This window comes from Coffea eugenioides, chromosome 2, assembly GCF_003713205.1.
Source record: "Coffea eugenioides isolate CCC68of chromosome 2, Ceug_1.0, whole genome shotgun sequence".
NCBI classification, from domain to species: domain Eukaryota; kingdom Viridiplantae; phylum Streptophyta; class Magnoliopsida; order Gentianales; family Rubiaceae; genus Coffea; species Coffea eugenioides.
Genome location: NC_040036.1, coordinates 78,396,448 through 78,408,725, shown reverse-complemented (window position 1 = coordinate 78,408,725; position 12,278 = coordinate 78,396,448). Strand labels below are relative to the sequence as shown.

At 35.4% G+C, this 12,278-nt stretch overlaps 1 protein-coding gene across 2 annotated transcripts; it reads left to right on the top strand.

Annotated features, from left to right (window-relative positions):
• The first annotated feature begins 1,520 nt into the window (after positions 1-1,520).
• Positions 1,521-11,660, top strand: LOC113762471 (SKP1-like protein 21). Of its 2 annotated transcripts, XM_027305934.1 has the most exons (11): positions 1,521-1,699; positions 4,768-4,860; positions 5,867-6,088; positions 6,636-6,827; positions 6,943-7,053; positions 7,244-7,322; positions 8,654-8,790; positions 8,960-9,120; positions 10,281-10,402; positions 10,709-10,772; positions 11,052-11,660. In XM_027305934.1, the coding sequence occupies exons 2-10, from the start codon at positions 4,825-4,827 to the stop codon at positions 10,729-10,731; spliced, it is 1,083 nt and encodes a 360-aa protein (XP_027161735.1). In that variant the 5' UTR covers positions 1,521-1,699; positions 4,768-4,824; the 3' UTR covers positions 10,732-10,772; positions 11,052-11,660. The 2 variants fall into 2 exon arrangements, with proteins under 2 accessions (XP_027161735.1, XP_027161734.1); XM_027305933.1 differs by lacking the exon at positions 10,709-10,772 and having other exon boundaries at positions 1,522-1,699.
• Positions 11,661-12,278: the final 618 nt, after the last annotated feature.

Below are 12,278 nucleotides of genomic sequence, written 5' to 3'. Positions count from 1 at the left end.
TCTAAAAATTAGTTTAAATTTTTTTTAAAATTCTAAAAAATATCTCAAAATATATTCTAGAAATTCTTATACTCTTAAATATTTCAAAATATTTTCTGAAAATATCCCAAAATATAATCTAAAAACTCTATTACAGCAAAATTTTTCAAAAACACTCCAAAAAACAGCTAATTCAAACGGAGATAGATTTTAAATTCTAATTCCTTAATAATTACCCTCTTTCCGCTTCTTAAATCCCACATTTCCACTAGTAGAAAAAACTAATACTCATCAAAATACTATCAACAATAAAAAGATTCAAACTGAAATCCGACACTAATATGTCCCGAATTCTTTTTCTCTTTTTTTTTTCCAATTTTCTTTTCATTGTCATACTATCACTAGTCTTTAGTGTTTCCAAATGGACAACGCACATCATAGTCTTTCAATGCTCGCCAACAAAAAAATGCGAAGTGAAATCGTATAGTTCGCCTAGATACGAAAAGAAAATAAATTGCATAGCTGACATAGTCCGAAGTTGTTCGATGCTATTAAATGCAATTGAGAGTTAAAAAACTACACGACTCAAAACTTGGGCAAAAAAGGTAACAATAACTTGCAAAAGATAGAATTCAGTTCTATTTAAAATGATAATAATTACTCGGATTAAGCATTAATTTAGGATGAAAGTGTAGGAAAATATAGTATCAGTACTTTAAAAAAGCTAAAATAAGTGATTTTAGCCCTCATAAAAAGAAAACTGATTCTTGAACCCCTTCGCGCTTGTGCCATGTCGAGGTGCTGCTGCATAAGAAAAACTGCCAAATCCGATCTAATTTATCGCAATTGATTAATTAACATGTTCGTTAAAAATATGGAAAAAAATCAATGACTTATCAAATTATCTATAATTAATAATCAAGAAAGCCTTGATTGTTGAAGTCTCGTGAGTTAACTGTCATGAGTTTTAATTTTCTTTTCATTCCTGCTTCTTAAATCTCATCTATCACTCGTAAAAATATACTCCCTCCGTCCTACTTTGATAGTCTTGTTTATTTTTTCACACAGTTTAACAAAAAGTAGTTAACTTTGTTGGAAAAATAAATTTAGATTGCTATTTTCCTAAAATACTCTCACATTAAATATGGTACAACTTTATGGGAACTTGAATTGATGGTAAAACAAGAATCAACTCTCATTAAATGGGGTAAGTTTATAGTAACAATAACTTACATTGAATAAGGGTATTTTAGAAAAATTAAAATACAACTACATTCTTCAATTGGAAAGTGGATTACAATTTGAGACAGACGAAAAAGGAAAACATGACTATCAAAGTGGGACGGAGGGAGTAAATAATAAAAAGAAGAATTGCAGTAGTTGTAAGTTGTAACCCGAGCAGGAAAAAAAAAAAAAAACTGAGCCAAGTTCCCGGGTTGGGTTAAAGATTATGTTCCAAATGCTGACGCGGCGCACCCTGAAAATGACATACTTGTTTCCATGTATACACAGATGGTAACGCTTTTCCTGACATGCTAAATCTTCCTCCTCCTTGGCTCCTCCTTCACCACCACCACCGCCACCAAAACCACCATTTCCCCAGTTTTTACCAAATTTTCCTCCTCATTTTTATCTATTTTTTCTAATTCGCCCAACAACCACCAATTCACTAATTCAAAGTCCCATTGTCTTTGATTTTATTTGATTAAATTTTTTAGAGGTATTAAACCATTCTTTCAATGGGCATTCAAGTGTTTGTGGCGTACGTGTTTTTCCTTTCTTTTTTTTTTGTGTGTTTTTGATTTTTGTGGTTTCAATCTGGTTCTGGAAATGTTATGATGGTTTAATGATTTCTAGTTGAGTTTCGTTTGCTCATTTGCTTGTTTTTTTTTATTCAGCTTGATGCTCTTGGATTGTTTATTGGGATATATGGGCTGTTTTTCATTAGGGTTTTAGCATTCGTGTTTGGAATCTATTCAAGATTGAATTTTGATTTGTGCTCTTGTGGGATGTTGGTGCCATGTAGATTTGATTTTGGATGGGTTGGGTAGGGGGGTGGGCGCGGTTTGGGGGTTTGGATAATAAGCTTGGAAATGAGGGAGATAAGATTGAATGAAGTGTAAAATTTATGCACTTTACATTTTTGGTGAAGCGGCCATATGTTTTTCTTGGGACTCAGATATAAATTGAGGAAGGAGTTTGTAATTTTTAGTTTTTGTTTTCATCAGCGTATGTATTTTCCTTTCTTGTTTATTCTTCTTTTAATTGCATGGGGACATGAATGAAGAGAAAGGGAAATAATCTGGAATTAGGGGAATAGCAAATCTGAAGCTTTAGTTTTCCTTGTATAGACACGTTAGCTGTTAACTAAGCCCTTAGCTATCTAGGATACGTTTCAGTTAGTTTTCAATCATTTTGGCCTTGATGAAGTTGATCTTTTTTGTAGCTTAAGATCATACTTCTGCAGTCGCATCCAATTTTCTTATTCAATAATCTGTATTACTGGCCGTAATATTTCTTGTCAGACTTGTTGAGCTGAGTAGAAGAACAATTTGTATGGGCATTTTGTGGAAAGATATACTTGTTTTATGTTTGCAAAACCCTAGATGCAGATTTGTGGAGAGAAAAACATAAGTTTGAAGTTTTAATACATTTAGGAAAATGGAGAATTAGTGAAAATTTTTGGAAATGGATTATACATCCAAAGAGTCATTAGGATGCTGTTTTCCTTGGGACTAAAGATCCCTTTCCAAGGGATAATTGCGTGGCTGTTTGAAAAAATATTTGTTTCTTCTAAGGGATAATCATGAGTTCAATAAATATTTGTTTCTTCTAAAGTTGTATGAAAATTCTGGGGAACCCTTAGTTTCCTTGGCTTCTATTGGAAAGCTGGTGTATCCAAAGTGGCATATTGATGAAGTGAAAATAGAGAGTTATGGCTGACATCTGCAAGTATAAAACTTGAAAAATGCAATAAAGTTTTAGGTTAGGGTAGCTATTCAAGAAAAAGGTAAAGAAACTGGCAAAACAAAATTAACTGGAAGAAGGGGATTGGAGAAGATACAAAATGTAAAGGTGTAAAAGAAGACTGCGAAAAAAGCTTGGACAGAAAAATATGATTCTCATATCCTACTCAAATGGTATGGATCAAGATTAAGAAATGGGATTTATGGATGTGTATAAGAGGAAACTAAGTTAACCACTGATCAAGCAAGCTTTGACCTGATCAAGATCTATAACTTTATCTTCTACTGGAGGCAAGTTGCAAAGGAAAGTTGACAGTTGTGCATTCGAGTTGAAACAGCTTGACTAGTCTAGTCGAGGGCACTCTGAAGGGCTCCAAAACCTGCCAAATTGAGATTGGTTTTTGTTCATGTTCACTGGCTTAGAAACATCACTGGTTGACATGATGTTCATGCAGGGCAGCTGGTTCAAGGAGTCCCTCCCCTTCATAGGATACTTGGACTTTGATGCTTACTGTTTGAGTGTGGTGGTTTCTAAATTGCAAGCCTTTAAATTGGGCATGTGCTGAACTACTCCATCGAGAGAGATCCTTTGGAAAGGATCCTCCATTGCCACATGAGCTTCTTACTTCTTTGTGGGCAAAAATCAGAGTTCACCTTAGTTGTTACTGTCTCCTAAGTGCTGCCACAGCCCTAAGCTCAGAAGATTCTTGACTGTCCAAATGGATATTCCATTTCTTGCCTTTTCTCTGTTTAGGGTTTGCTTTGTCTCCTTTTCATAGGATACTACACTAAATCTATGTAGTGCCTTCTAGACCAAGCGGACGTGCATTTCAAACTTCAAGTCACATTGAAGCCTTGAGTTTTGTTTGGAAGTATTGCTTTAGTTTATATGTTTAATTAATATGACATTGCTCACATCCTGGTATCTATCATTAATTTCTCTTGACGTAGGCACTTTGATGATTCGGGAACTTCAAGTTGGGGCCACTTTACTTAATAAGACAATCAAAATCATCTTAGTTACATGGCATGAGGGTGAACGTATACGGATGGGTCCATGTGTTTTGCCAGTCATTTTGGATTAAGCTATCGACATGCTTCAAATTTTATGCTTGTAGATGTTCTGTTCTTTTTTTTTTAATGCACATGTTTATTTTTTGAAAATCTTTCAAATTAGTCATGATTCATGTCTTCAAATTTCCATTAGCTTCACTTGACCAACTTGAACTTCAGAAGAAAAATGGCACCTGGCCCTATTCTTCTGGGCAAAATCTTTGGTCCATTCGTGCATAAAGTAATAACGACTTTACTTGTTAGGTTTTCAATGTTTACCAGCAGGCATCCAATTTGCCAAATTGTGGATGTCGCCCTTCTCCGTGATGTACCCAAAAAAAACTTGCACTACACAAGACATAATCTTGTTATCTGCGTTTGACGAGTTTACATCTGTAGATAGAGCTGTTGATACCATAGGGCTCTTGTCTCATTGAGTTTATTTGGTATACAGTTTCTCTAAATCATTTGTCAAATTTTTGCTTTACTCTTTTTGGAATTGTTCTTGATCTTGTTGTATTCCATAATGATGTGTGCGTCTTTGATTGTTGTTCTTTTGATGGCTCGCAATTTTGGCATTTATGCTTTTATTTATTGGAACAAGGATTGGGAGAACAAGTTCGAAGATATATCTCTTTGTCTGTGTTAAAGGAACTTCAAAGTGCATGTGTCATGCTCCTTTGGACCTCACCTTGTTTGAGGACCATTGGTTTTGATGTTCAGAAAAACTTACCATATTGCCTTAACACCCTTCAACTTTTACTGGCAGGATTGACTTGATAGTGGTTCAACTGAAATCCCTCTTTTGTAACTTTAGAAGATAATAATGGCAGAAGCTGATAGGGAAATTATTAAACCTGAGGTATGTAATGAGTATGTTATGCATCGGCAAATTACTTTGCTTTGCATTTTAAGCATTATTACATCTTTATCCTATGATTTTTTCCTCTGCATTCTTATTAATTTAGTAAATTGTTTCCTTTTTTTCTTTGTATAAAGAACCTTTTTACCTTATTAATTACCCCTAATTTTAAAGCAGTCATGTCCACTGCCATCTTCTTCAGAAGTTGATTGCAATGTTCCTATGGAAACAAAACAATGACTGGTAATGGGAAAAAAGGATTTGGCGATCAGATAGCAGGAGCAAGAAATCAGTATCATGGACTTAGGCAACGTTGTTTGACTTATTGTTTTAGGTGCTTCAATAGTGCTTTGTAGTTGATGTACTACTGGGTGTGTTTTTTATTTCAAGTAATCCCTAAGACTTCCCATTATCCTTCTTGTATCTTTTTTGAGATATCATAAGAAGTTGGTGATATAATTTGTATCGGATTTTTAAATATCTTTCCACAAAATCAAGAGTGTAATAGATGAAAAGGTAAGATTATAAGATGACAACTTTGGTCATTGATCTTGCTCAAAAAAAAAAAAAAACTGTGGTCATTGATCTTATTATATGCTTTGCGGTCATTGGTGCCCGTTTTTCCCCTCCCTTATCGGACACCGCTTTTCCTAAAACCATCATGTCTGGCTCAATAAAGCTTATTCTTATCTCAACCACATTTGTCTATTTGAATTAGTTCAGTTGCTTCTTCAACTTTAATTTCTTATTTTCTTTATTATGTGGATTAATTTTTTATAGTGTCAGTGTAAATAGTTTTTTTTTTAGCACTGTGCTTGGATGGATGACATATGTGCAAAAAGAAATTTTGAAGTTTTCTGAATGCGGTTACGTGTCATGTAACCAAATAGCTAGTGTGAAAAAAAAGGACACTCATGGTGCAAGAAAAATTAACCCTTATTTTATACCCTTGTTTCATTTAGACAATCTACATTGTGGATTATAATACTTCTGCCTGTATTGTCAGATGATGAAGTCATATATATGGCTTCAGACCTCAGACGGTTCATTGCAACAAGTTGAGCAAGAGGTTGCTGTTTTTTGTCCTTGGATATGTCATGAGATACATTCAGGCATGGGATCATCAAAGACTTACCCCATCTCTCTTCCTTCACGGGTCAGTCCAGCCATGTTGAGTCTGATTCTTGATTACTGCCGATTTCATCAAGTACCAGGGCGCAGTAACAAGGTTTGTAAATTTGATGGACAAGAGCAGAAAAGTAATGTGTGCAGAGTGTTGATTGCCATTCATCCTGATATCATTTGGGTTTTCTTGCCCGTTGAAAACTATGAGCAAGACTTAATTTGGAGTGGTGTAAAGTTATTCCAAGAATTTCAGCATTTTCTTTAGAATGAATGATATATAAGCGAAAACCCAGCTAGATTAAGATTTGGCAACTTTTTATGAGTATACCTTGATATCACTATCAAGCCATCTTACTCATATGAAGTCATTGGACCATTACCTTATTATTATCTCATGTTATACGCTGACTAGGTTTATTCTGCAACTTACATACCCAGCTGCTGAGAATTGTTGGTGACGATAAGTTTTTCGTGTCGAACATTTTTTGGTGGAGATATTTCTTTCATTATTCTTCTGCTAAATAGAGTCTGAACTTTGTCATATTTGAATGATTGAGAAAAAAAATTATTTTTAAACCTTAATGTGATTTTTGAGTTGCATGCACGAAAACAAGAAAAGTAGGTTAATTTCTAGCTGTTCATTTATGCAGGAGCGGAAGTCTTTTGATGAGAAATTTATTAGGATGGATACAAAAAGGCTCTGTGAGTTGACTTCTGCTGCTGACAGTTTGCAACTGAAGCCTCTGGTTGATCTTACTAGTCGTGCACTTGCACGAATGATTGAGGGGAAGACTCCTGAAGAGATACGTGATATCTTTCATCTTCCTGATGACCTTACTGAGGTGTCTTCTGCTTGCAAGCAGTGTACATGCTTGATGTCCTTTCTTTATGTCATGGAGATGAACTGCTTTACCATGTTAGTCCTTTTTTTGTTTTTGATATATTTAATTGATCCAGGAAGAGAAGCTGGAACCTATAAAGAATACAATTGATGACCCGCGAATTCGGCTGTTAAATAGGTTATATGCTAGAAAAAGGAAAGAATTGAAGGAAAGGGAGAGATTAAAGGTGATTGTGACTTCTCTTACTAAATCGGAACTCTGTGCTAGCCTTGCTGTTGTTATTATTGCTTTTAATTTTATCACTAACAGTACACTGTTCAAACCCTCTGGTTACCTTGCTTTAATACTTATCACAATTGATGTAAGTTAACTTGTTTGGTGTGAAACTGAGTCAATTTGAATGCCATTTCCTCTAGAATGTTGAAATTGAAGAAGAGCGTGTGGATGAGCGATCAGTTGAGGACCTCTTATCTTTTATTAATGGTGGAGATGCAGGTAATTTGTGTTCTTATTCTGAGAGTTGTGTGATTGTGTTTTCTTTGCTTACAAGATACTGGTATATTATCTGACATTTTTCTTTGGAATGATTTTTCATGATCTCTTGATTGATCAACGTTCCCAGTCATTTTCATTTGCTCCATAGTTGGTTTTGGCATGGGTAAAGTTTATGATGCCATTACTTTTTTAGCAGCAGAAATCTGTAGTTTTAAGTATGTAGAGGCATGTAGTCCCTTTTGTGTGCATGTTCTTCTTTCTTTGGAAAGTGTGTTTGCGTCTTAGGTTTTCGAAGCTAGAGCCCCCCAAAAGGGAATCATCTTTGCCTTAGACTTGCCATTAGTTTAACAAGGGAAAGACCTTGATGATCTAAGGGTAGAAAGGAACCCCTTTAACTTTCCTGATCAAAGACTTCTTTTTTTTTTTTTTTTAAATAAATGGAAACTCAATTACCAACTTGCGGACAACGGACACTTTGCAGAATGTTTATCTCAGGACATGTCCGATAAACCTGTTAGTAATGTTCTAGGGCCCTAGAGTCAATTTTAAAATCCTGGAAACCACAAAATTGATGAACCTGTGATAGAAAATAGCATCACCACACATATTATAGTGATTAGTTTCCTGTGTTGCCTGAGCATTGTTCATCTGGGGCATGAGATGAAGAATTCAGGCATGAATCCTGTTTTCAGAATCTATCAAATTGGGAAACTGGGCCATTGATTAAGTATTATTGCTTGAATAAGAAAGAAAAAAATCTTTAGGAAAACAACCTCGTCACTTTGTGTGCTCGTTTTTACAAGAGAGGCACAATTTTGTGGATGTCTTCATGTTTGAGAGTGTGTGCGTGCCTCTTTGAGAGTATGAAAGAGAGATTGTAATTTCTATTTCTACTGGCTTCTTCCTTTCTTCCTATAGGTTTCCAGTGTCACGTTAGTGTCTAGTTAGTTTATTGCCTGAATTGAAAGCCAGATAAGAAGTCTGAAATATCAGTTTCTGTGGGGTTACAAAATTACTAGAAAATTTTAACGAATGTAAGTATTGAAAGATAATGGTCAAGGTACAGCTGGTGATGTTATACATTCCTTTAGTGAATGTGTTTTTTTGCACTTAGATGATTTCCTATTTTTTCATACTGTGTCATGTAATAAGATCCCCAAGGAGTATTCAACTAGTTTTCATGTGATGCTTTTGCTTTCGGAATTATCAGGTTGTCTTACCAGCTACTTTTAATATGCCATCTGTACATCCCGCCATTCGTTCTCTTGCTGTAATCTTTCAAGTTATTTTAATGTTCTCTGGAATACTGGGATTGCTTCTTTTGCTTACAGAGTCCAAAGTGGTCAAAACTTCTAAGACCAAAAAGAAGAATCGACGAAGGAAGGAACCACAGAAGAACACCCCAGGAAACGACGCTAGTACTTCAAATAGCACATCTTTATCCAGCAATGCTGTACACATTGATAAGGTTGGTATAATACCTAATTGTTCCCTATATTTCCCATTTGCTTGTCGTAGTTGTACCAATCCAACATCTATTTAAGGGATCCCTACAAAAAGAGAGAATACGTAGGTCCTTCCACGGTTACATGTGCAGACATGAGAGAGAAAAGAACTGACACTTTGACATGTAGCAGGAATCAAATGGGCTTGACTCTACATGTCATGATGCTGCAGCCTGTGATCACCTTCTAAGCGATCCTGGTAATCCATCGAAGCTGCCGTATATAGAAGAAGGCTTTTCACCTGATGATGAGTTTGATGATATTGACCCAGCTATGCAAGAGAAGATTGATAAGTAAGGGTGATTGCTTTAGGTTTCTAATTATGCTTTATTGGCAATCATCTGCAGTTGTCTAACATATACAAGAACTGCCTATGCAGACAAACTTTCATTCTCTTATGCTGCTGCTTTATTTTCTTCGGGGTTCTCTCCCTTTTCATTTTTTTCCTTTTTTTCCGCTGTTTGGGGTGGGTGGCAAGATCCTGATTGGCAATGTTGGTTGGCTTGGTTTACGTCATTTCTGAATTTCCTTAAGGCAGAACTAGAAAACAAAAGATCTTTTTCTATACAGTTCTTCCTTTGAGAAAATGTATTTAATTTTGTGATAAAACGTGGATCTCCTTAATTTTTATGATTCTGTAGGAGTCTGATATTTCTAATTATAGCTGCAGCAGTTCTAATGTGTGCTCTCTGGAAGTAGTTGGATTTTCCATAGTTTGTTTATGGGTCTACCTTTTCATGGGGCTCAAGCAGTCTTGGGACCAATTCTTTCAAAATTTTGGGTGACGTGAAAATGTGAGACTGCTTTTGATGTTATGGCTCGATCGGTCTGAGGATTGAAACTTTTTAACTGATCAATGGCTCTGTGTGTTTTCTTTAGACTTGTAACTTTCGCTGTTCTCAGTGCTCAGACCCTGCAGCTGGTTTCTTTTTGTAGCAATATCTCCTCAGAGTATTGCAGTCTCATTGAGCCTATGTTAAATTCAAGACCTATTTCGAGTTTGAGAAATTTGCTTTCACTTGTTAGTTGTAACTCTACAAGCTTCTACTTTTACTTCAAAGTCAATTTGACAATCTTGATTCCCAGACATACGCAATGCTTCAACATCTAGGTGCACCATGAGTAGATTCACTGTTAAACTGTGTTGATTTCTCCAGTTAAATTTTGAAGGACCACAGAAATTAAACATTGGCTCAGATTAGTGATGTCTACTTTAGAAATTTTGTTGCTTCTCTGTTACACAATCTCATTTCAAATGTTTCCTTTTCTTTCTGAAAAGTGACGAAGAGTTAAATCTTTACTTTTGCCTATTGCCACCCCCAAACTGTCAATTACTCTGTTATTGTGTGGTTTGTGGACCATATGCTTAGCTTTTGCTCTTTCTACTTCACAATACAGAGATCTTCCATGCCTGTAAATATACATGTTCAATAGATTTTCCTTTCTTTATCAGGGAAGTTGCGGATTTTGCTCGAAGATTAAATTCAGACTGGCCAGAGATACTCTCTCTCGGTCAAGAGAGGAGGAGGATACCAACAGCCATTAACTGCAATGGTTCCTTGAAGAGATATGCAAGTATATTATCTTCTTCATTCTTTTTCTTTGTCTTGCCTTGATTTGATTTTAGATCACACTTCTTGTCTTTTGCATGTATATCTTTAGACTGTTTGTGAGTTGACTAGTGCTTGCTTCTTATCTTTTGTGGAACTGAGTTTGGCCACGTTTCTTTTCCGTCTATTAAGTAGTTTGGACGAGTATAATTCTGTTCTTGGCTAGTCTAAAGCAAGTAAATAATTTGTGTGTGCATGATGATATGAGAGATCAATTTTGGCGCCTCCTTAGCCTCTGATGCTTTGAAAAATTTTGCATACTGTATTTTAGGTTCAGCAAGCCTGGCTCCATAGATCAAGGAGATGGACAAGATGTTACAGATTTTCAGTCCCATGTATCCCATCTTCAACCTTTTTGATAATCTTTATTTGGAGTACCTCGGGCCCAAATGTTGCTGTGTTTACCATCCTGCTGTATCTGATCTTATTTTTGATGTTTGTACTGTTATGTGGTTCCAATATCTGGTTGATATGATATACAATTCATGGGATCGCCTGAAAAAGTTGGCAAAAGAGAACTTCCATGCATGTTGCTGCAGTATCTAGATATTTGCACTATTGCTGCCAAAATGGGGTCCTTCAGAAGTTGATAGTACATTTTTCTTTGTTGTTAGGACTGGACCAGCAGCAGAAATGATCGATAACCACGTAGCTCTTTAAGATTTGACCAGCAGTAACAATTTTATTTATTGGCTTGCGCAGCTGGATTGGTGATGTCACCGAGAAGTGGGTAGCATGCATCAGCGTGAACTCACAAGTGAGCTAGCCGATTAGCAATTTTTTGAGAGTCTCATATGAATCAATTTTGATCTTTGTGACTTCAGTGTACTCAACAGGAGCACAATATGAAGAAAAGATGTGTTTTTATATACCAATGTTGATCAATTTTGTAGAAGATTTTCGTTCTTTCTTTCTTTCTTTCTTATATTCCCCGAGAAGTTTGCGGGTAGTCATAAATTTTTGTAGATAGGATAGGCAACTCTCTCTTTTTTCCCTTAAAAAGATCATATTGATACTTCATCTTAGTTTAGTAAAGAAACTTTTGGCTGTAAAGTTTCCATTAACAATCTCTTGTAGGTTTTGAATTTTCAGTTTCTGGGATTTTTATATTTGTTCCTGTGAAAAGGTTAGTCATGACTTGAGCAAGATAGATGCTCGCAGGACAAGCTTCTTATCATTTGTTATTTTTTTAATTGCTTTCACAGAATAGATGTAACCTTTCATTGCCGTTTACTTCTGCATTCCATTCTTATCAATTGTTGATGTTTCAATTTGAGTGTCACTTGTATTATATATCTGCTGGAGCCCTTCTTTGAAACTCTGCTGCCATATTCCTTCCCTTTATGTCTCTCTTGATATATGCTGCCCTTTAAGTATGTTGTGAATGACAGAATTGCAGAACATTTCGAGTCGAAAAAGAACATATATTTGCACACACTTTTTTTTTTTCCCCAGAAAAGTAGAAGATAAAATTAGTAGTAGAAGAATACGAGTGAAAGACGAAGAATATCTATGCTTCTCGCCTGCACTGAGAGGTTGATGTGCTAAGTAATTAAAAGTTTAAGCTTGGGATTAATGAAATCAACAAATTCAGATTTTTAATACTTAAATTTCAGCTGCCAAGTCTCTATTTTATCAAACGCCACTCATTGTAGTTTTAATTATTAGATAATAATTCTGACAAACTTTAAATTGGAGGAAAAGATATTGGAAAATTTGTCCATTTGATCCCTAAACTTTTTTACTTAGTGTGAGGACCCGTAATTTTCTTAATTTCTAGGTTTTAATTTCTTTTAATTGCACGTTTTTCCACATTTTCTTTATTCGAAAATTTTAAAAAT